This window comes from Pteropus alecto, unplaced genomic scaffold (assembly GCF_000325575.1).
Source record: "Pteropus alecto unplaced genomic scaffold, ASM32557v1 scaffold131, whole genome shotgun sequence".
NCBI lineage: Eukaryota > Metazoa > Chordata > Mammalia > Chiroptera > Pteropodidae > Pteropus > Pteropus alecto.
In genome coordinates this window covers 18,887,295-18,911,908 of record NW_006434709.1, presented here as the reverse complement: position 1 = coordinate 18,911,908, position 24,614 = coordinate 18,887,295, and the positions used below count along the sequence as shown (strand labels likewise).

At 35.1% G+C, this 24,614-nt stretch overlaps 1 protein-coding gene and 1 non-coding gene across 4 annotated transcripts in view; one reads left to right on the top strand and one right to left on the bottom strand.

Annotated features, from left to right (window-relative positions):
• The first annotated feature begins 3,374 nt into the window (after positions 1 to 3,374).
• The window catches only part of MSH2 (mutS homolog 2), a 62,563-nt gene continuing 41,323 nt past the window's right edge, over positions 3,375 to 24,614 (top strand). The window contains exons 1-7 of one of the 3 annotated variants that reach the window (XM_025045119.1): positions 3,376 to 3,648; positions 4,667 to 4,756; positions 7,695 to 7,849; positions 10,455 to 10,733; positions 11,705 to 11,851; positions 15,456 to 15,605; positions 16,083 to 16,216. In XM_025045119.1, the coding sequence (XP_024900887.1) occupies positions 3,438 to 3,648; positions 4,667 to 4,756; positions 7,695 to 7,849; positions 10,455 to 10,733; positions 11,705 to 11,851; positions 15,456 to 15,605; positions 16,083 to 16,216 (1,166 nt within the window). In that variant the 5' untranslated portion in view covers positions 3,376 to 3,437. Of the gene's footprint in view, positions 3,649 to 4,603; positions 4,757 to 7,694; positions 7,850 to 10,454; positions 10,734 to 11,704; positions 11,852 to 15,455; positions 15,606 to 16,082; positions 16,217 to 24,614 lie in introns of all 3 variants that reach the window. The other 2 variants (XM_015587619.2, XM_006909614.3) reach the window with 2 other exon arrangements.
• Positions 16,935 to 17,053, bottom strand: LOC112477977. The gene has a single exon (XR_003045691.1). It is a non-coding gene; the product is annotated as a 5S ribosomal RNA (ribosomal RNA).

Here is a 24,614-nt window from a genome sequence, read left to right as displayed (position 1 = left end):
GGCAGATGTGGAGAATGTTGTGAACCAGGAATTCTATGGTTGGTTGGGTTAGAAGTACATTTCCAACATTTTATAAAATGAATAATTATAGTACGAATACATTTTATATGAAGTTAAAGAAATATTTTCCTTTTGATAGAAAATTTAAAAATGTGAAAAGAACATTAAAGAATATGTAAAAAGTAGATTTAAACGTGATTTTTATTCCTTCTATAGTAGGCAGAATTCTAGAATGGACCCCAAGATTTCATACCCCTGATGTATATGCCCTGTGTAGTCTCCTCCCCTAAAGTATGGGCAGGGCCTGTGAATACGATGGGCTGCCAAAATAAATTCCATTATGTGGCAGAGGTGAAGGGATTTTGCAGATGCAATTAAGAATCCTAATCAGTGGACAAAAGGGAGATTACTGTGAGTGGGCTTGACCTAATCAGGTGAGTCTTAAGAGTGTCTAAAATAAAGAGAAAAGAAGTGGAAACAGCAGAAGCGCTCTGTTAGCCTTAAAGCAAACCCCTGTTGTGGAAAGGGTCTCCTGTTAGAAGACAGCAGGCCTTCCAACTCTAGATGCTGAGGGCCTCGGTCCCAGAACCCCAGAAACTGAATTCTGCCAACAACCAGTGAGCTTGGAAGAGGACCCCAGTTCCAGATGACATCAAGCCATGGTGGACATCTTTACCAGTGTTGAGATCTTGAGTAAAAGACCCAGTTATGCTATGCTTGGACTCCTGACCCTTGGAAACTGAGATTAAATGTTTATTGTCTTAAGATGCAAAATTTGTGGCAATTTATGCAGTGATAGAAATTACTATAGCCAGTAGAAAGTAATGAGAACTTTAAAGATAATAGGAATAGATATTTATATGCACATAAATACTAATAAAAATTGTGTGCCTTTTCTCCTGTTAATCTGCCTTTTGTCAGTTTAATTTACAAGCTCCTAGTCATTCAATCTAAGAAGGTAAAGTTTTTTTCCTCCCTAACAAACAACAGTTTCAGTAATAGAACATCATCTCACAATTCTTTCCCATCATCTTAAAACATGTCCTACCCCTACCACCACTTTAAAAAGCTCCACTGATTTATGCCCCTAAACTGCACAAATATTCTGCAGGGGGGTGTTTAGCTCATAACCTGAAAGGGATTTTTTTCAACCTTGTTCATCTTTAAAGACCAGAATAAAATCCACTGCCCTCACCGAGATTAATAAAATCTCTCTCCTATAAGGCCCTCACATCCCACTCTGTAAACTCTGTCTTTTTTAAATTTCCTTGAGAAGCTTATGTTTTGACATTTTCTATAGCCCTTCACATTACTTTGATTGTCCTCTAGTATCTGAGTGCTAAACAGATCTGACTTCAGACAGATCAGGGCAAGTATGGGAATTCTATTTTTAGAATTAATAGACCGAATTGATAAGAGGGGAAAAAAAGTCTGGCTGGGGGTGTGATGATAAACAGTAAAAGCTTTTTACAAAAGATTAATACTTTCAAAGCTATTAATTCATTTGATCCCCACATGAACCCCAGAAGTAGATAATCTAATTACCATGCTGTCTCCTTCGGAACTCGCAATTTAGAATATGAAATAGGGGAGAGACAGAATGACACTGAAGATCAGGTTATAATATAGAAGCGGTTATTGTGACGTACAGCTCATTCATTTACATACATTTTTTGCACACCTAGTATGTGCCAGGCCCTATGGCACACACGTTATGCATACAGAATCTGAAACAAGACTGAACTCTAGCTCTCACTAGCTCTGTGATAAGGCAAGTGACTTCACACCTTCAAGTTTTAGTTTTCTTATTGTAAAATAATAGTTCCTAATTCTTAGAGTTGCAAAGATTAAAACAGTAAATCTGAAAATAATGAAAACACCAAGGAGTCTAAATGCTGATGAACATTAGTCATTATTATTAACTATAAATATACCCATCCCTGTCCTTTACAAGTGTTTAGTAAGAGAGACTGAACATTTCTAAAACAATGCAGCAAATATGATGAATAAGATGGTACCCCAGAAGATAATGCAGCTAATTATACGTGGGGAGACTGGGCAGGTTTCTCTGAGACCTTTGAGCTGAGGACTGAAGGATGGCTGGGAGTTTGCTACACAAAGGTCCTGGAAGAGCCAGGAAGGGCCATTCCAGAGCAGAGAGACAAGTTTATGTTTGAGTCACACATGTTGAGAGGCAAGGGGGAGTTTATTGCCCTTGATCATAGAGTTTGGATGAGAGGAGGGAACACTGTAGGAGTGCTGATGTAGGAGATGTTGCTGGAAAGGTAGTCAGCAGTCAGATGATTCCAAACATTTTCTGCTTCAGAAGGGATTTGAATTTTAACCTGTAGGCCAGTGATTTCTAAACTGAGCGAATTATGAGGCACACTTAGGAAGCTTTTTAAAAGATCTCAAGACCCCACCTTCAGAAGTTCCAACCCATTGGATGTGGATGGGACCCGGAATTAGTTTGAAAAACCCCCAGGGTAATTCTACTTGCTGGGTTTGGGTCTGCATCCAAGGGTGAAGGGTGAACCAAACAGGAAAGTGCTATACTTTTCTAAGGCAGGTAACTGTGCAGAACCTCTTTCAGGTCTTTGCTTAACATTTTTGAAAAGTTTCAACCCCTCTTCCCCTTTCCTATCTTTTTTTTTTTTAACCTAAACGCTTATCTTCTAACATACCATTTAGTTTACTTCCTGTATTATCTGAACTCGGTTATTAGAATGTAAGCTGAACAAACGCAATGGTTTTTCTTTTCAGTAGTGATCCTTAGATCCTAAAAGGGTCTGGCATACAGCAGGCTATATATGTATTTTCGAATGAATCAATCAATCAAGAAGTGGACTTAATGAGAGATAATTTATATAGTACAGAGCAATAAGGAGGTTGTGGAGAAAAAACCTGCAACCTTGATGTTGGCAGTTTGCTTAAAAAAGAAAAATGGTGGCAGTTGGGGGAGAAAGGGGCGCAGGTTTTAAAAAATACTGGGATGGAAAAGAAGGCTAGTTTTTCCTTGTCTTCAAGTTTCTTTCCGATTCCATTCCCCCGCTTCCGGGTACGTAATAAACGCAAAACTTGCCTGACCGTCCCACCTGACCGCCTACCCTTGCTACCCATTCACCTGGGTTTCTAGCCTGTGCAGCAGAGAAAACGCGAACTGAATCCTTTTAAGCGTGGGCATCCGCCAGGGTCGGCGCACGACCTAGGCTCAAGCATGCGCAGTAGACAGTCACCAGCGTGCGCGGGAAGCTGGGCCGCGTCCGATTGTGATTGGCTGCGGCGACGGGCTCCCACCCACCGAAGCGCAACTCTGGACTCTGATTGGGCGGGCTTCAAAGGCCCGACGCCGCACGGGGGGCGGGGGAGGGGAGGCGGGAAACAGCTTAGTGGGTGCGGGGTCGTGCAGTTTCCAGAGGCTTAGGAGAGACTCCGAAATGGCGGTGCAGCCGAAGGAGACGCTGCAGCTGGAGAGCGCGGCAGAGTTTGGCTTTGTGCGCTTCTTTCAGGGAATGCCGGAGAAGCCGACCACTACGGTGCGCCTCTTCGACCGGGGCGACTTCTACACGGCGCACCGTGAGGACGCGCTGCTGGCCGCCCGGGAGGTGTTCAAGACCCAGGGGGTAGTCAAGTACATTGGGCCGGCAGGTGAGGACCGGGATGGCGCGGCCCCGGAGGGACTCTGCGGAGTGGGCTCCTTAGTGGGGGGCGGGGACGTGGGTGCCCTGTGGGGGAATTGCGCTTTCTCAAACGGTGCCTGGGTAGGACGGGGCGTCATCCGCCCCCTGCCCTGCCTCTTCCCTGAGTCTGTTCCTCTGCAGCTGCCCCAGAGCCGAACTAGTAACGGACACGTAGGGACCGTTCACTACGTGCCAGATGTCGTGCAAGGCGTTTTAATAATTTTTCTATTCAGTTTTGCAGTAGTCGCATGGGGTTCTGCTCCACGGCTCCGCCTGGGCCCAGGGAATCTCATCACAAACGCCAGTTCAGAAGTGGGATTTAGAATAGAAAGGGGGTTTGGGAGACCATTTTACTAATATCTCTCGCACTCTCGATTTATACCGCCCGGCCAGCGCCGAGAAGCAGTGTCGCCAAGCGGTCAGGATCGCGTAGTCTGAGCCAGATTGCTTGGAGGCAAGTTGCGGCTCTTCAGTTTACTGTGTGACCGTGGTATAGCAGTGTATGTGCCTCATTTCAGCATTCAGAGCCCTCTGTAATTCAGCCCCGTCTCTCCAATATCATGTCTCCCTGGAAAGCTGCAAAGTTTTCACCTTACGTGGGCCGAGTGTTCTAGATGTTTTATGTTGATCTCTCCTCCTTGACTCCATTGTGATAGCGGAAAGAGCATTCTAGGGGGAGTAACGAGTTTTGAGTTTCTAGGCATGCTTCTGCCACGTGCAGATGGAATGGTAATGATAAAAGATATTTAATTCATTAGATAGAAATTTATCGAGTGTTGCCGTGTCAGGGTGGGTTATGGTTACTGGGAGTACGCAGATGAAAAGGCAGTACCTTGGGTAGCTTTCTTTTCCTGTTCCCCTTATTTCACACCAGGATGTCAGTCCTACTTCCCATCTAGTTTAACTTAAAGCATATGGTCCAGCTCTTAACCAGAAAGTAGCTGCACTTCAGATGCTCCTTGATAAATATGACTTACCATGCACAGTCACCCAATGTGTCATGAAAACTCCTTGGAGAGACATAGCATCTTGGAAGGATAACCTTGGAGGTTGGACACTTACCTGTAGTAATGGAGGTAGGCGAGGCCATGGGAGGGAGGGAGGGAGGGAGGGAGGGATATCACCTTATTTGTGTTTTCGCTCCACCATCACCACTGTTGTGAACTTGAGTTCTGTTTAATGTGTCAGTAAAAAGACTGAGCTATTGCTCTGGAAAATTCTAATGGGGCCAGTCAGATAATGTTGATATGCAGAGTAGTCAAATGGGGTTTATATATCTGAGAGTGCTTGTTCATCCTGTGGGAAGCATTCAAATTCAAATACTTTAGAACTGCCAGCCAGGCAGTTGTGTTGGCTTATCCTACTGGACTGATGATTTAAGAGCTGTTTAAGAATTATGCCAGATTATTGTGTTTTTTTCTTTTCCCCAGAATTGTTTTTGCTGGGTTGAACTTTTACATTTTGCCTTCTAAATTGAAGGACAATATGAAAAAGTGTTTTGAAACTCATTGCTGTGTTTATTGGAAGTAGCTGACAGTATTCACAATGGCATTTACAAGAGTTTCTAAGAGAATTTTCTGATTTTTGTATTAACTCTAATTCAGTGCTTTCCTTGAGCGATTTTTGTTGATGATGATGATGACAATATTCGTCATATGAATAATGTTACATGGAATTCAGCCAAATGGGCTATTAGGTTTTGCCAGTCATTCTGGTTTGCTTGAGACTGAGGGGACTTCTGGGACACTGGACTTTTGGTATGAAAACTGAGAAAGTCTTAGGCAAACCAGTATGGTCACCCTATGTGCTAGGCAAAATTTAAATGGGACCTACCATTTCACTCTGAGGTTCTGATCCTGAGAGAGTGTTAGTTGGGAGATGTGAATCTGCTGCAGCCTGGAGAGGTCTTAATTTCTGCATATGCCTATGAGAATGTGAGTACATGTCTTGCTGAATGGGATTCCAAGGTAAATATAATATTCGTGCAACTTGTTTTTTAAATGCAACCTAAAGAAAGAGCAGGCTAGTAAGTCTAAGAAAATGTAGCTGTCTTGAACTTACTGAGTTGAAAATTGATAGCCTAAATGGTATTTTGAATTAATTTTAAGGATTGGGAGATTTCATGAAAAAATTTAGATATTGAGCTTTTGAAAAATCTGCACAATTGGAAACTGCAGAACTATTTCTGCAATTCAGTAGTAGATTGGAGCTGAGGAGCTGAGCAGTGGGTTGGAGCTCCTCCTGATCTAGTGAGTCTAGCTAGAGCCCTCTTTTACCTGATGTACTTTCCTCATTTTGTCAGTTTCCACCATTTCATATGGTCTCTTATAAAGTTGTTTGTAATCTGTCAGCTCTTCTGTTAGTTTCCTTTGCTCATTTGTTATGCTTGATCTCGGTAGACTAGTTGTCTGCTAGTCCTTGGTTAGATCATGAGGGATGTTCTAGGGAAGAACTTTAGGCAAGATTTGAGCCAGTTTTCATGGAATCTGTGCCAGTGGGAATTCCTCTCTAACACGAATAACTGATTAACTGATACTGAAAGTATCATCTGTGTCTCAAGTGCTGTACAAAATCTTATTATATCATGTAATTAATCTTTATGCTTATTTGTATTTGATGTGTACTTGGTATGACCTGTTAAATTTAGGTTAAATCTTTCATAAGGTCTAGTATTGTCAAATAATCTACAAGTATTGTCTTTAAGTGAGTAATTGGTATTATATGAAAATTGAGTTGATTCCATTTGATGGTGAGGATGATTTTATTTATTTTTGTAAAGAAATTGGTATTTGCAAATCCCAGCTAAGCTGAGACACTATTTTCCATCTAAGATGGGTTCTTTCTCAGTATTGATATTTTGGACTGAATAGTTAATCATTTAGAGGGGCTGTCCTGTGCATGTTTAACATCATCCCTGGCTCCACCCACTAGATTACATTAGTGTTCCCCCACCACACCCCACTTGTGACAACCCAATTGTCCGCTATGGGAGCAAGATCACCTCTACTTAGTTGAGGACCTGTGATCTAAGATGAAGACCAGAGAGTTCGAAAATTGTTTTGACTGGATAGGGGAAATAAAGTATATGTAGTCATACTTCGTGAATGGTATTGTTAACTGACACAACCAACGAGGTGGGTAGTCCGGTAATATTTATCAAAATCACACATATATTTTAATAAAATTAAGTTTTAGGACTTTATCTCACAGATACACTCACATGCTTGGAGAATGAAAAACATACAAGACTGTTATATAGCACTGTTATAATAGCAGACTAAAAACAATCTATATGTCCACCAGTAGGAGACTAAATTATAGAACATCCTTAGAGTCATTGGATTGTTTACAGCTATAAACTGAAAGAAGCTGATTAAGTACTGCTAGAACAATTTTAATTTAACAATTAAAGTTAAAAATATCAAGATACAGAACAATGTGTATAGTATGCAACTATTTTTAGAAAAGGAAAAAAGTAATGCTTTATATTTACTGTGTGTGCATAGACTGGGCATATGTTTTATAAACTGATAACACTAGAGTGGTGAATGGAGACTCTGCTGTACTTTTTTGAACCTTTGAATTATGTGAATATATTACCTGGAACATTTTGTAATGAATAAGGACTAATTCATTTTTTATGGACCTTTTGAAAAAAATTCTATACAAATACTATATAGTTATTGTATAAGACTTGTATTCAAACTTGTGAAAAACAAAATGAGAAAGAATAAGTAAGGTTACTTATATATCTTTACTCATTCTTTTGTCTTCATATCTTACTGATTTTTTATTTAGCTCATAGGCTCCACAGGAGCAGGGGGGCTGCGTCTATTCACCATTTTATACTTCAGCGAAAGTCCCTAGGATATATAATAGTGCTTGATAAAGTTTATTGAATGAATGAATTACTGAGAGAATAGTTGTGGCTTGGGGAGGGGAACATTGTATTAGGTACTTGCAACACATTACTTTAAATCTGTAACATATTTTTAATTTTTTTTTTTTTTTTAGGAGCAAAGACTCTAGAGAGTGTTGTGCTTAGTAAAATGAATTTTGAGTCTTTTGTAAAAGATCTTCTTCTAGTTCGTCAGTATAGAGTTGAAGTTTATAAGAATAGAGCTGGAAATAAGGCCTTCAAGGAGAATGATTGGTATTTGGCATTTAAGGTAATTATCTTTTCAATTTATTTTTTTAAGAATAGATAAAAATTAAAATTGAATGTAATTCTACTGTGTGTTTTAATATTTTAACAAGGTGTGATAGCAAAACGCTTTGAGAAACTTTAATATTCTTTAGCACTTTTTTTAAATTACAGTTTAATAGCAGCTCAGAAATTTAGTAGATCCTTATTATGAGTGCAGACACGATGATCTTTGTCACTGTTCCTGAAACATAAATGATAAATAGCTGTTAAAGTTGAATACAACATTAAAGATTTGACTTTACTGTTTTTGAAGTAATTTCACAAATTTACAATATTCTAAATATCCCTATTTTACACATTTATAATGTGTACATGCCTTCCTCTTCCGTTAGATTATAATTTTTTGTAAGTCTGGAACTTTAATGGTTATATTCTGTGGTGTGCCCAGAAGGGCTCATTGACGTGCATGCTTCTAATGCCTTCAAGGAGATAGTGCTATTTTCTTTTATTTAATATCTGTCTTCCTTACTAGTCTGTAAAAGTCATGGTTTTGTTAGTTCATACAAACCTGCACGGAATAGGTTCTCAGTAAATACTGGAAGAAATTAATGGTTAAAATGTTACTGGGAATGTGAGATTTATTCTTTAATCATAGAGGAAATAAGCATGTAGTAAGGAGAACAGTGCTCTGGGCTGTAGTTAGCAGTTTTCATTTCTTCTCCGTTGCTCTTTTCATTTCTCTGTTTGAGTGACCTTGATAAATTTCCCAACCTTTTCCTATATCTTTTTCTTCATAAACAGTAAAATTTGGAGGTTTTCTTTAAAAACTTTTTTATTATTATTAATTTAAAATTAGGTTTTAAAGAAGCTTTCCCACTTGAAAGTCCTGTGAGTTTTTTCTTGTGCAGTTTAACGTACTATTTAAACATTTGATGTTGGTATTGCTTCAAATATAATATTTTCAATCTTCATTCCATATCCTCCTCCCCACCCCCCCAATTTGTAAATGTAGACATTTACCGAAGATTATATCTGGGAGAATTTAGCATTCTACATTATGGAAATTCTGGGAATTTTCATCGCTACTATACTGAGAAAAGTGGATCTTTAAAAGTTTTAGCCTATGTCTTGAAAGATTTTAATAGAAAACTGAGGATACCACAAAATGGTATATTTTGTCTCAACCCTCACAGAACTCAATTAGTAACAACAAAAAAATGTGGAATCATAAGTTCAAATGATTACCATGATTATCAATCAGTCTCTCACACCTTGTTCCTTTATATCATATTGGAATCCTGCAAAATGAATTCTTTTTAATTCCTTTTAGGTTAGGGGAAAAAAATGTTAAAATATGTATCTTTATCAGGTTAAAAAGGTGGCATCTTCATCTTGACATTTAAGAAATTCAGATCTAAAATTGTTAAAACTAATTTATTTTTACATTTTTTAGCTTATTGATTCTGTCGTAAAGTATTAGTGATACTTGAAATAGTTGATCTCCATGATTGATTTCTTCGTATGTTCAGATCAGAAAAGGACCTTGGATACCATCTAGTTTAGGATTACCAGTCGTATCATTTTCAAGGATTCCCAATTTTATTAGCAATTTTCTTATCTACTGGTTCACTTTTGAGAGTTTTTTAAAGGTGTCCTTTATAACCTGTGCATGTAATTCCAAAACATGTATGTGAAAATATGATGTTTACATTTATTATCAAATCAGTGCTTTTTTTAATTTGAATATCCAGTAATAATTTTCCATTTTACTTGGGATCCAAATTTTAGTCAACAATCCGTAGTTATAAGAGATTCAGAATCATATTGTGAAAAGATAAATTATTTTCATGGTTTTGATGCTAATGACATTTAAGAACTATTGATGGCTACTTGGTTGCTTAAGTTTGGCTGTCATTGTTCTCATTGGACTATTTGTGACTATATCATGTTTCATACCATGGTTATCGGTTGCCCCAGAATACCTCATATTAACAGCAACTTATCAGTTGGTCAGGTTGAAATATTTAGTGTCACCTGCCGACTTGTCTAGACAAAAGCAAAGAACTTGACCCTTTTTACAATAGAGATATTTAACCTTTTTGAAATATTGAAAATAGGTCAAGGATCCTTTATTTGGAAATCACCAATTTAGAACAATCTGTATTTTACACATAAATATACAGAGAGGTAACTTTTCAAGGTCAGTATTTAAGCTAATAATACTGCTCTCCTATATGGTATAGCTACGTAGTGATATCTGATATGTGCAACCAATGGATAGTTTGGCAAAGTGTAAAAATTTAAGCATAGTATTGACAGGATTATTACTTTGGGTTCCTTAATGATTATGTATGTATAAATCTAGCTGCCATATTTCAAACCATAATTACTTATGATACCATTATTTTTAGATGTGCTCAAGTGTTCTGAAAATAATTGGAAAAGCAGAAAGGGTATTTTATAGAAAATTGATAATTATTGGAATATATGGTTATAAGCAATTTTTTTTGTTTTTGTAAGAAAACATTTTGTTAATAAAATCATCCAGGTTGGGTAATTCTTGTTCACTAGTAAAATTTTAAAGTACATTCAACAGTTTCTTAAACTTTTTCTTTGTTTTTGCTTAGGCTTCTCCAGGTAATCTTTCTCAGTTTGAAGACATTCTCTTTGGTAATAATGATATGTCAGCTTCCATTGGTGTTGTGGGTGTAAAAATGTCAACAGTTGATGGTCAAAGACAGGTTGGAGTTGGGTATGTTGACTCCATACAGAAGAAGCTAGGACTATGTGAGTTCCCTGATAATGATCAGTTCTCCAATCTGGAGGCTCTTCTGATTCAGATTGGACCAAAGGAATGTGTTTTACCAGCGGGAGAGACTACTGGAGACATGGGAAAACTGAGGCAGGTAAGAGAATAAAGTCTAGCTATAGAGGAGAAACCAAGCCTAGAAAGGCTCTTAATTAACATGATACTGTTTTCTTTAAGGGAAAAAAATTATTTAAAAGTAAAAAAAAATTTTAATCTAATTACAGTAATGTTTTATTTTGAGGGATGTCTTGTTGCTTATCTTTGACAGAAACTTTGTGTCTTTAATAGGACTTTAGAATAAGCTCTTTCTTATTTAAGACTCATTCTACCTCCGCTCATTCCTCCTCCCTCCCTCCATTCTTTCCTTCCAAAAGAGTTAACAGAATCCAGGCATAAAAGGTCTGAATCAAATCGTAATTGATAAAAGGAATGCTTTCACAGTTCAGAGGGGAAAAGAGGTGATTTAGGGCCTAAAAAAAATAAAACCGTTACCACGTTAGCATGGATATTTATCAAAAAAATAAGATGCAATTCTTCAGGATTATTTTTAATAGTTTGAGTGGAACTTCAGCCTCATTTTACTGATTCTTTTAACAAAATTCTGATTATGCCATTTGTGTAAGTGTATGGTTTATTATTTAGATATTTCTTAAGGAGTCTTGCTTGTATTTCCTAAGGATTCTTTTGTTTTTTTGTGGGCCTCAAATACCATAAGAACTGCTTGAGAGATAATAAATCAGCGATGGGCATTTTAGCATAGGTAATATCTAAATAACTTTCTAAGACTATTATTTTAAGTTTAAGTTTTAATTATAAGTTTTTACTATTGTGACTATTTTTTGAAAGCTTTATGTGAACATAATTTTAAATATTCATGAAAATTTAGTTTGTAGATTTTTAAAAATATGTGTTAATATGTTTTATCAATGTCTTGCATGTTGTGTAAAACTTTAAGGTGGGGTAGGAATTTGTTATCTGTTGTCACTTTTATTTGTCATTGTTATGGTTTTCTTAATGCTTTTCTCATTTTTTTTCTCATAGTAATTTAAAATATTTTTTGTAAAATAGGTTATTCAGAGAGGAGGAATTCTTATCACAGAAAGAAAAAGAGCTGACTTTTCCACAAAAGATGTTTATCAGGACCTCAACCGGTTGTTGAAAGGCAAAAAAGGAGAACAGGTGAATAGTGTTGTCTTGCCGGAAATGGAGAATCAGGTATGTGGATTACAAATGTGAATTTATCTTAAGTTATAATAGTGACTTTTTAAGAATGATGTTCTGTCACATATATTTCAAACCTACACTGGGGATCATGGATATTAAGCTTACTTTATCCATAGTGAAGCTTGTGAAAAACTCTAGGAAATGACTAGAAAAATCTAAACATAACTTTAAATATAATTAATCATATTTACACAACATATATCCCTGGGGCGTGGAAGAGTTTTATGTGTTTCATGTTTCAAGTTTTATGTTGGTTTCATGTGAAAGAGTCTGATTACTGTCAGTTAAATATGTGAGATAGCATAGTGACTAGAGAGGGGAAAAGGCTTACCAAAGTTTTATCATGTACAAGCTGTAAATTACCTTTCTGAGAGGCAGTTTCATTATCTGTTAAATAAGACTAAAAATTCCTGTCTTAAGGATTGTTATGGAGATTAGGTAATAATAAGGGTAGAAGTATATACAGCATATAATTGCATAAACAATTTGGTTCAAAATTGGCACTGGTTATATATGTTTAGTAGTAGAAATGTATATGCAAACAATATAACTGGGATTTTAGGTGTTTATAATTTATCTTATTCAACTCTTCAAGGTTGGTATGGCTTAAGAGATATTTTTATGGTAAAATATTGGAAACTTGACGAGATATTTGTGTGGGTTACCGAAATAAAATGAAAAATTCTATTGTATGTTTAAGACAACAAACTTCCTAATTTATAATTTTCAAAGTAGATTTCAAGCTAGAATGAACTGAGGCTATTATGACTCATGATTTTGCAGTGATTGCTTATCAGTTAATAGTTTGATCCTTATAATTAGATTTTTGTGTGATATAATCAGAAGCCAATATGGATGAGCAATAATTCCAGTATTAGAGAAATTTATCTTACTATTGAAAATCTGAAGAAGCTTTTAGGGTTACTGAAAAGTGTTTTTATTTGTACCTCCTGGTGACATAGGAAATTCTCATGACAACCTTATATATTTGGTAGAGTTTGGCAAGGTCAGCTACATTACTATGTCATTAGTTAGGAAAAATACGTACATTTACACTGAATCTAGTATCAAGTATATTTTAATAAGTTTAATTTGTCATTGGGCTGTTAATTTGATATCCTGAGCTTCTTTTATGTTCAGTACAGGGAGGCATACCTCAGAGATACTGCAGGTTCAGTTCAGACCACCACAGTAAAGCAGATTTCTCAATAAAGTGAGCCATGAATTTTTTGGCTTCTCAGTGCATATAAAAGTTATTTTCACGCTATACTGTAGACTATTAAGTACAATAGCATTATGTCTAAAAAAACAGAATACATACCTTAATTAAAAATAACTGTATTGCTAAAATTCTAACCATCATGTGAGCCTTCAATGAGTCATAATCTTTTTGCTAGTGGAAGGTCTTGCCTCTATGTTGATAGCTGCTGACTATGGCTGTGGCAGTTTCTTAAAATAACATAGTGAAGTTTGTCACATTCATTGACTTTTTCTTTCACAAACAGTTTCTCTGTACCATGTAATACTGTTTGATAGCGTTTTACCACAGTAGAACTTCTTTCAAAATTGGAGTAAATCCTGTCAAACCCTGACACTTTATTGACAAGTTTATGTAATATTCAAAATCCTTTGTTGTCATTTCAACAATCTTCTCTTTGTTCATCTGTAAGAAGCAGTTCCTCCTCTGTTAAAAGTTTTATGAGATTGCAGCAATTCAGTCATATCTTCAGGCTCTGCTTCTTAGTTTTCTTGCTATTTCCACCATATCTGTAGTTACTGCCTTCATCGAAGTCTTGAACTTTTCAAAGTCAATCTTGAGGGTTGGAATCATCTTCTAAACTGTTAATGTTGATATTTTCACCTCTTTCCATGAATTAGGAATGTTCTTAATGACATGTAGAATGGTGAATCCTTTCCAGAGGATTTTCCATTTACTTTGCCCAGATCCATCAGAGGAATCTATCCATGGCAGCGATAGCTTTAATAAATGTATTTCTTAGATAATAAGACTTGAAAGTTGAAATTACTCTTTGATCTGTGGGCTGCAGAATGGGTGTTGTGTTAGCAGGCATGAAACAACATTAATCTTGTCAGTATACTTCTGTCAGAGCTCTTGGATGGCCAGGTGCATTGTCAATGAATAACAACATTTTGAAAGGAGTCTTTTTTTCCTGAGCAGTAGGTCCCAATAGTGGGTTTAAAATACTCAGTAATCCATGTCGTAAATAGATGTGCTGTCATCTAGGTTTTGTTCCTTTTATAGAGCACAGGCAGAGTAGATTTAGAATAATTCTTAAGGGCCCTAGGATTTTTGGAATAAGTGAGCATTGGCTTCATTCAGCTTGGTCACCAGCCACTTCAGACCCTACCAAGAGAGTCAGTCTGTCCTGTGAAGCCAAGTATCAACTTCTCTCTAGCTATGAAACTCTTACGTGGACTCTTCTTCCAATATAAGGCTGTCTCATCTGCATTGAAAATTGGTTGTTTAGTGTGGTCACCTTCATTAGTTAGCTAGATCTTCCAGAAAACTTGTTGCAGATTCTATATCAGCACTTGCTGCTTCACTTTGCACTTTTATGTTAAGGAGATGGCTTCTTTCCTTAAACCTCTGCTAGGTTCAGACTTTTCTTCTGCAGTTTCCTAACCTCTCTCAGCCTTTTGTAGACTTGAAGAGAATTAGAGCCTTGCTTTGGATCAGGCTTTGGCTTAAGGGAATGTTGTGGCTGGTTTGTTCTGTCTAGACCACTAAAACTTTCTCCACATCAGCAATAAGGCTGTTCAATTTTCTTATCATTCATGTGTTCACTGGAGTAGCACTTTCAATTTCCTTTGAGGGCTTTTTCTTTGCATTCACAACTTGGCTTAACTGTTAGGTGCAAGAGACCTCAGTTTTCAGTCTGCCTTGGTTTTCGACATGCCTTCCTCACCAAGCTTAGTCATTTCTAACTTCTGATTTAAAGTGAAAGACATGTGACTCTTCCTTTCACTTGAACACCTATTTACCACTGTAGGGCTATTTATTTATTTATTTATTTATTAAAATTGATTAAGTTCTTTGGGGTAACATTGGTTAAGAACATTATAAGTATCCATGAAACAAAATAAGCACCTTAAAGACCCTTTTATGCTCCTTTAGTCATTACCCCCAACCCAGGATAACCCTGGTTCTTCTGACAGTGTAGATTAGTTTATATTAATGGAATCATATAGTATATACTCTTTTGTGTCTGGTTTCTTTTTCAATATTATGTTTGTGAGATTTATCCATATTGTGCGTAGTTGTGGATTGTTTGTTCCTATATCTATTGTGTATTATTCCATAGAGTGAACATGGCAGACTATCCACTTTGCGTTAATGAGCATTCAAGTATTTTTCACTTTTGGCTATTATAAACAGTGCTATTACAATAAATTTTCACTTTATGAAAATCCTTTTTTAATCTTAAGAGATTTAATTAAACTTTAATTTTTCTTGGTTTGGAAAGGAACAGCAAGGAAAATGATATGTTTGGAATTTATTTTTATTTTGCCATTTGTTTTAAAATCTCTAGAATTCTAATGATAGCAATCTTCCATTTTAAATTCTTAATCTTAGGTTGCAGTTTCATCATTGTCTGCAGTAATCAAGTTTTTAGAACTCTTATCAGATGATTCAAACTTTGGACAGTTTGAATTGACTACTTTTGACTTCAGCCAGTACATGAAATTGGATATTGCAGCAGTCAGAGCCTGTAACCTTTTCCAGGTAAAACAACAACAACAACAAAAACAAAAAGTACATGGATTAAAAATATTGAATGGTTAAAAAAATGATTTCTCTGATATATCCTGCAGAATCTTATTAAAGAGCTTAAATGTTTTGAAATATTATCTTTAGATAAGTAGTTCTGTATTATATTTTTCTAGTTGTAAACTATATAAATAGTATTTGTCTTGGCTTTATTAATAATTTTTTATATTACAGCAGTTTTTAAAAATTACATCCTAATAAGTTTTATGTCTAAAACTGCAGTAATAATAAGTAGTTTTGGTGTGGGGAAAAATACACAGCAGAAAATACAGATTAACGGGTTGAAATTTTTATTTTTGGAAGAAATTTTATGCAAATTTCTCATTTAATTGTTGAAGAATATTAAGTGTTTTTGTTCCTAAAATTATTTTTATGGTATAGTAAGATTTTCACTAATGAGCATGCTATTCTGTTTTATTTTTTGTTTACTAGGGTTCTGTTGAAGATACCAGTGGATCTCAGTCTCTGACTGCATTGCTGAATAAATGCAAAACCCCTCAGGGACAAAGACTGGTTAACCAGTGGATTAAGCAGCCTCTCATGGATAAGAGCAGAATAGAAGAGAGGTATATAACTAGTGTATACTTTTATTAGCTTTGATTATACCACTTATCTTAATACCTGTTTTTGCACCTATATTTTAGCATCTGTCTGCGTGGAGAGCTATGTAGTAATAGAGTCTTAATGACTTAGATTGTTTAAGTAACTTATTTTCTTAATTATGCTATAAAAAAGTAAAACATTATTGGAGAGATGGCATGGGTGATGTTTCAGAGCATGAACTTGGGAGCCAGAGTATCTTGTTTCAGATTATGGCTTTGCCACTTATTAGCTGTCCTCTTGGGCAAGCTAGTCAATCTCTGTGTCACAGTTTCTTCAGTTTTAAAATGACAGTAATAACATAAACAATTCATAGGGTCGTTATGAGGATTAGATGATTTAATATATGTAAAGTAATTTGAACAAGATCTGGTACATAGAAAGCACTCTTCGTTATTTTAGAAAGAATTTATTTAAGGCAGCCTAAACATATATTACAGAAAATATTTAAAATTTGGAAAATAAAAGAAAAAGTTATATAATCCTGCTACCCTAATATGATTAGCATTTGAGTATATTATATTTTTATCTTTATTTTTGATGAGCTTTAAAACATTTTATTCATTCATTCATTCATTCATTCATTTATATTTTTTATTTATTTTAGGCAAGACAACCCTTGGTTGACCTTACAGATTGCAAGGACCTTGTCAGTTTACAGTCCCTTGTTTTTTTTATTTTTTACGCCTACAGCACCTGGTCTTCCTAGGTGGTCTCCCATCCAAGTATTAACCAGGCCCAACCCTGCTTAGCTTCCGAGATCAGATGGGATCGGGCTTGTTCAGGGTAGCATGGCTGTAGATGAGTTTTAAAACTTTTAAATGAAATATATACATAGGAGCACAAATCTTAAGTGTGTAACTTGATAGATTTTCACAAAGTGGCCATATCAGTGTAACAACACATAAGTCAAGAAACAACATAAATAGCATCGCAGAAATCCCCTCTTCACTCCAAGAGTAATCACAGATTAATTTTGCCTGCTTTTGAACTCTGTAAATGTCATGATCTTACATAGTAAATTCTTATGTTAACCAGTCTTTTCTAAAAATAGTTATAATCCTAATAGTTTTGTGCCCTAGTTTTCTTCCCAGTTTTGCTTATAAGTATTTTTTAGTATTGCTGTTTTATTTTCATATTCAGAAGTACATAATTTTTTACTGATTGAATGCACTTTAAGTTTTCCAGTAATTAGGTTATTTCTAATGACCTAGTGTTTTCTATTTGGTAAGTTAAGATATTGCCAGAATGGGTAAAAGTTTCAATATTTTTATGGCTTTGATGTTAAATCATTCAAGAAATTTGTTGAATACTTAGAGAACACTGATGGTATATAAGAGCAAAATAATCTCATGACCCTTTTGGAAGATGCCAGGCAAACATAAAGTAGTTGATCAGTATTGTAAGACACCCTATAAATAATAAGCAAGGTAAGTGTTGATCCTGTAGATTCCAAAACGCTTTACCATAAAAGTGACTAATGACGTTAGCCAATTGTGGGTATTCTGATATTTTATTGAAAATGCAGAAGTTGAAATGTTAAGGTAACTTTCTGAAGCCAGTTTTGTTGGGGAAGAAGAGTAGGATTTAGTGACTTAAATAGGAAGGATTAGATATTTGCAAGTAATTAAGGCAGTTTGTAATTTTTTAATTTTAATTATTTGAGTAACTAAGTACAATTCTAGCTGTCAATTCAGAACAGGAGTACTTATAGTGATAAGTTTGCTACCCTGGTCTCCCAGCTCTCCAGACCCTTTCCTCAGGGCCTCAGTGTTATACTGCAGCTCCAGGGACACTTTTCTTATCATACTCTATGTGAATCGCCACCACTGCCCTAGAAACAACCAGTCTTATCAGTTCATTTAGTACCCTGTCATGGAAAGTCTGGCTAAACAAGCAAAAATTTATGTCTCTTCTTTCATCTTTTAGTTGTTTTTTTTTTTTTTTTTTTTTTTTTTAAAGAAATAGCAGGTAATGTAAATAAGTCTCAAGCTCTGGAAAGTTGGTTATATTTTTAACTTTGGGCTTGTGGGAACAGAGCAATTGTCAGTGGACGACGCCTTACGACTTAACAACTAGAGCATGTATGTATTTATATTAAGACCTTTTAGAAACCTGAGAAGTCACTTACATATTATTACCAGAGTAACAAATTATTTAGAAGGCAAGATACCAAATTAGATTTTCTGTTAGAGGGTAAATGAAAGTTACTTTAACATTACATAACGGTAATTTCCAAAGTCTAGTGGTTTTACTAGATTTGTTAGAAATTACATTGGTGAGGATGGCTTTATGAGTCAGAAGATCTTTTTTGCACCTGTAGGATAAGATGATATATTTTCTCCTTTTTATCTTGGTGAGAATTTTCTTTCTTTTTTTAAAGCAAGTAGGAAGGCCTGTGGTTTTCAAGGCTAACTGCTGAAATTCCACAGTAGGAAGAAAAAGTTATATAATCCTTATGTAGGCTTTTGTTTGGGCAGTCTCTGTTTCTCAGCTCTCACCTGCTGTGATACCTCATGTTGCCTTCCTGGGGTTTTCAGGGCAAATCTGTGATTTCTCTTAAGCATGTAGGAGTGATCTTTTTCAGGGTTACATGTCAAATCAAATTTTTCTGTTTCTTACTGTCATTATTGTTTCGAGGTGACTTTCCAGAAGAGAATATAGTGGAAATCTCTAAACCCTGAAACTGTGAGGAGTTAATTTTAAATTGAATTCCATTAAGGAAAGCAAAGAGTTTTCTATTTTTATTAGAGCAGACATAGGGACGGGTGTGACTAGATTTTTGAGTTTGGTGCATATATTTTATCAAGGACTATAGCCCAGTGATGGATTCAGGAATAATGATGAAAATGGGATTAAAGCTGTCCCTCCATTTACACAGTGCTTTTATTATGCAAGTTTTTTATACATGATAAATATTCCCCCCATTTACATGGACTTTTTATACGCAGTTTCCACTTACATGGTCTCATTTTAGGTGATTTTTTTTTTTCATTTCCATTATTGGTGATTACTCTTTCTAAAAAACAATAACTTAACTCAGCAATTTACGAAGAACTAATACTAATACACAATTATTAATGATCTTCCTGTTCATTGGATGGCAAATAAAAAAGTACAGGTGACTACTGATGTTTTTCGGGATTGGTTTTACAAATGTTTTGCTGTAGAAGCTGAAAATTATTTGAAGGAAAAATGTATTTTAAAATAATTCTACTTTTAGATAATGTATCTGATCATCCACACAATTTAGAACATCCATATATAAAAGTTGTATATTTGCCACCACGTATAACTTCCTTGATCCAACCTATAGATCAAGGCATCATATCCACCTTTAAGATTAATTATATTAAACAGAGTTTTAGTGGTATTTTTAATAAACTTGAAAATAATGAATCACTTAGAGCAGCCTGGAATAAATTCACAATTTAAGTTGTATCAAGAACATTGCTTTAGCTTTGAGTTCTACAAAGCTGTCAACTTTAAATGCTTATTGGAAAGCAGTATAGCCAGAAGTGATTGTACCAGGGAATATGGCTCCAAAAACTGAAAAGGGAATAACTGGCATTATTAATTTATTAAACACATTTCAAGAAGAAGGCTCTGACAATTTGAATGTAGATATTGATGAATTACTAGTTGATCACGCATTAATAATTAATTCACTTGATATCTGAAGCATATCCTGTCCATGAATATGGCAGTGATCTTGAACCAGTTTCACTCACTGCAGAAAATATTTACAGCTCTTCAATTGGCCACAAAAACTAGAGACTGCAGTTGTATTCATCCAAACATCCAGCAAGCCTTAAAATTTCTAACAAATTTTTTTAAATGTTATAGTGAATATCAAAGAATTTATGAAAACTTAGCAAAAGATGGGATTGGAAAAAGAGCATCCAAAAACATAAACATAAGTAATAAAACCAAAGTGATACTTCCAAATATTTCGAGTGAAGCAGATAGTGACTTTCTGCCAATTAAAAAGAGAAGGTTGATAGCTTTAGATTATAGTGCAGACACTGACAACAAATAAAATTTATTTTGATTTTTCTGAATTTTCATTAGCATTTTTTGGTGAAAATATGTGAAATACTTTTATGATTTATATTGGCTTATTTCTTTAGTACTTTTTTTCATACTGGTAGACTCTGCACAGTTTTCTTCCATGTAAAAAAAAATGCGTGGAATGGGTGGATCATCTGCATAAATCGGGGGATGGACTTTTAAATAATTGTCAAGTGATTAGAAGGAAGGAGGGCGATAAGACTGGTATTTACTTTAATATGCTTGGCACTTTGCTAAGTATCTCATGTTTGTCACCTGTGATATGATTGGGGCTGGATTTAAAAGCCAGGCCATCCTTACCCAGAGCCCAGGCCCTTAATTGCTGTACTGTATTTATTGCATCTATCGATTGTATTTAATTTTACCCAAATTGGATTTGGATTTTCATGAGAAATGAAACTCATTATTTTGGCTTTTATTTAAGTGACATCTGTGGAATCACTTTATCTGTTGCACTGCTCTTTCCAGTCATTAAAGCCTGTTTGCACTGAGTCCACAAATACTTTTTAGCTAATGGCTTAAATACTTTTATCTCTACTGAGAATGTTGTTACGTTTTATGAGTGAGTTTCTAAGTATGTCCTCCTTTTTAGTACTTTATCAATCAAACTAGAAATTATTGTAAGAACTTTGTTCATATTACTTTTTTTCACTTATTTTCTGATAGGTCCCAAGAGTCCTCATTGTCTGCAAATACTCTAGGACTGTTGCTTTTAATCTTGTAGGGTAGTTTTTTGTTTTTTGTGTGTGTGTGTGGTGTGTGTGTGTTTGGTTTTTTTTTTTGTTTTTTTTTTTTTTTTTGGTCTTTCCTTGGTAATTTTCCCACATTTTTTCAAAGAATTCTCTAAAGAACATTGAAAGTGTGTTACCATGTGAAATACTTCACTCTTATAAAATTGTTGATGAAATAATTTGCATATATTAAGTTTGGTATTCTTAGTGCCTTCTATTTTAAAGTCAAATTTATTTTTATTGTCTTAAATTCAAGCAGAAATTTTTTGCCTGGCATTTAGATTGGGTAAACAAATTACTGGACAGTTTTTGATGTTACTGTGACTGACTTTGGCAAAGCTTGACTAGATTTCAAGTGTTTTAAATTGGGGATAGGAGATGGTAAGATAGTTACATACTTTTTAAAAACGACAGCAAATGATGGCTGTTTTAATATGTGGCTAGATAATCAACATTCTGAATGAACTCATTTGGCATATAACTCCTGAACTCCTTTTAAAAGTCAACATTCAGGAGAACTCGGAGAAAATTCTCACCATTTGTGGAATGGTGAACCACAGTCAGCTTTTAGTCCCACACTAAACAAATTAAGAGCATTATCAGATGGATGAGAACCATGCTAGGAACAGTCTGTTCTTTTTATTAGTAGTTTTGAGTTTTATAAATTAAATATTGAATAACTACAATAAAATATTGCTTATGAAGTATGTAGAAGGTATAAAGAACGTTACCATTAACCTCTGTTATTTCTTATATACCCCTCCCTGATCTTATTACTTTCTTTTCCCTTTGAGAAAGCACTATCCTGGATTTTGTATTTTGCTCTTTTTTATAGCTTTATCACATATGTCTAGTGAGTGTTGCATGTTTTTAGACTTTATCCTATGGACTAGTATTACATGTCTTTTACGACTTCTTTTTGATCTACCTCGTATTCATTGTAAATGTAATTCATTTTCATTGTTGAATATGTTCCATTAATATACCATAATTTCTAATATCATTTTGCAGTTGGTAGACATTTGGGTGGTTTTCATTATTACTAACAATATGATTACTTTCTGTTGCTATTTTGCAGAAATTTAATTTTCATTTAGTTTACTAATATCTTAAGGAATGTTCACATCAGTGTTGAATGTATCTGGCTTATAATTTTCCTATTTTGCAATGACAACCTTAGGTTTTGCTATCAAGGTTATTCTTGCTTCAAAATAAGGTAGAGAGTGTTCCCTCCCTTTTTCATTTCTATAATCTGGAATAGTTTGTGTAACACTGGAATTACTCGTATTCTTGGTAGGTGGTGAGGTTTGCCTGTAAAACCATTTTAGCTTGGTTTTCTTTTTGAGAGAAGATTTCAAACTACTGACTTAGATTTTTAAACTATTATAGGGTTACATATTCAGTTTTCTTGTTTTTTATGAAAGTTTCTTTATATAAAATTTAATTTGATTAATGTAGCAGTCTTATTAGAAACATAAATCTCTAAATAAAAATACGGCTCCTGTAAATTTAGAGATCGTGGTGGTGCTTATGTGATAGTATATCATGCTTTTTGAGGCAGTGTACTCCTAGGGTCTCTAGACTTTCTTCCAGGTTATGTTATCCTTTCGTGCAAGGATATCTTTAGTTAGTAATTCATGTTTTGTGGAAACAGGTATGGAGGTCATACAGTGAGTGTAGTTTCTATGAAACAGTGAGATATTGCTCTGGCCTCTGAAGAACAGGAGGGTTTTCTGTCCATTGCTTTTCAACCACAAAGGTTGAAAACAGATGCCTCTGTGGAGACTTCTAAATCAAGCTTAGTGGAGACTTCTTTATTCTGGTCTCTGGGCTGATCTGCTAGCGTCTTTGAATTTCATTTGCCGTCCTATCCAGCTTGCACCACAGAGGCATCTGTTTTTTCCAGTGATTTCATGGGGACCATAGGATTTCTTGCTCCATTGGCCCTTTGTCATCTTGGCCTCTCTTTCCTTAGCTTTCTTTCCAATTAAATGTTGCTGGAGAAGGTCACGTAATGCTGATTGGACCCACTGTATTTTCAAGCTGTCTAGCTTTCATTGCTATGTGGTATTACTTTATAACATGACTTATTATAGTGACCAATCCAAAATTTTTTACTTTTTCCCGAAAGCCTTCAGCTGCCTCCTGCCTCTAAGTGATGATGTCCTCCTTAATCCTTACAATCTCAAAGTATATCTATATTTTCAGTCTTTCACTCTTGACTCTTTCTCAGAAGAAGAAATAATGCTTTTTGTTTTCCAAAGCCAAGGGCCTTTCCATTTTACCTCTGATTATTGTTTTTTCCTATTCTCTGTTTCAGTTTTCTTTTCAGTGCATTCTCTGCTTTTCTCTTTTGAAGTCTTTACTTTTCCCTTCCAAGTATTCTCTCTAGAATTCTCTCACTGTAAACCCTAATTATTCAGAATATAGGCAAATGAAATACCCCAAAATGAAGTTTCTCAGCTCCTATAGGAATTCCTTGCTTTCTTATTCATATCACATCTCATTGCATTTTGTATGTCATTGTTACTCAGCACTAACTGTAAGATGGAGCATGTCCTTGTCCTCCACTAGATTGAATATTCCTTGAAAGCATGTTCCTCTTTTATGCCTTTCCAAAATTTTATTTTAATCTTCTCAGACTTTGCAGATTATCTACTACTTAACGTATTAATAAATAAGTGGCTCTGATTGCATTAAACTATGTGAAGAACAGATAAGAGACTCAGAAACTTGTTATTGCAGGTCTTTAGGTACCACATTTGTTCTTAGCCATATCAATATGCTTTCATGAAATTCCAGTCAACTGTTTTTACAATGAGAGACCAGAAATGCTAGTTTTAAAGAAAGGAGAGAATGTTGATTTTTAAAAGTACAAAAAAATCCATTATTAATTTTATAATTTAATCTGTTGGAATTTTAGAGATTAACTGACCCAGAACATCTTGTATTCCAGTCAGCTTGCAAATTTGTATATCAAATTGTATTTAGCTGAGTAATTTAATTGGGTAGAATTGACAGGTATACTATGTTATGCCAACAGTAACTTTAGTACTTCCAAAATTGTGATGTAAAAGTGGCATTGTCCTAGAAACAGCACAGCAATCTTTTAAAAAAAAAAAAAAAAGTCTGTTAGCCAGAACATAAACTGACACTGTAACTAATTCTGAAATGGCATACTGAATAGAGTTGTGAAACTAGCAATTTATTGGGCTTTAATAATGACAGCCAGACCAAAGTCTGAGGGGGCTGTGTATATTGCCCTGTCCTATGTGTTTTAGAAGCTTTGTCCTTCTCTTGATGTTTTACTTTTTAATAAAGCTTATTAGAACTTTATACCCTTGCACAGTGTTAATTACTTATGATTCATTCTCTAGTCAGTTTGAGAGGGAACAGTGATAATATACTAGGAACAGGAAAGAAGCATATAATCTTGATCATAAATATCTTTTCTATGTATTTTTACCATTTACCTGAGAGTGTTCTGAAATCTTGAGATGTTAGGTAAAGAAGAAGAAGAAAGATAATGGGTAGGTCTCCTAGCTTCAGGTTCATCCTTTCT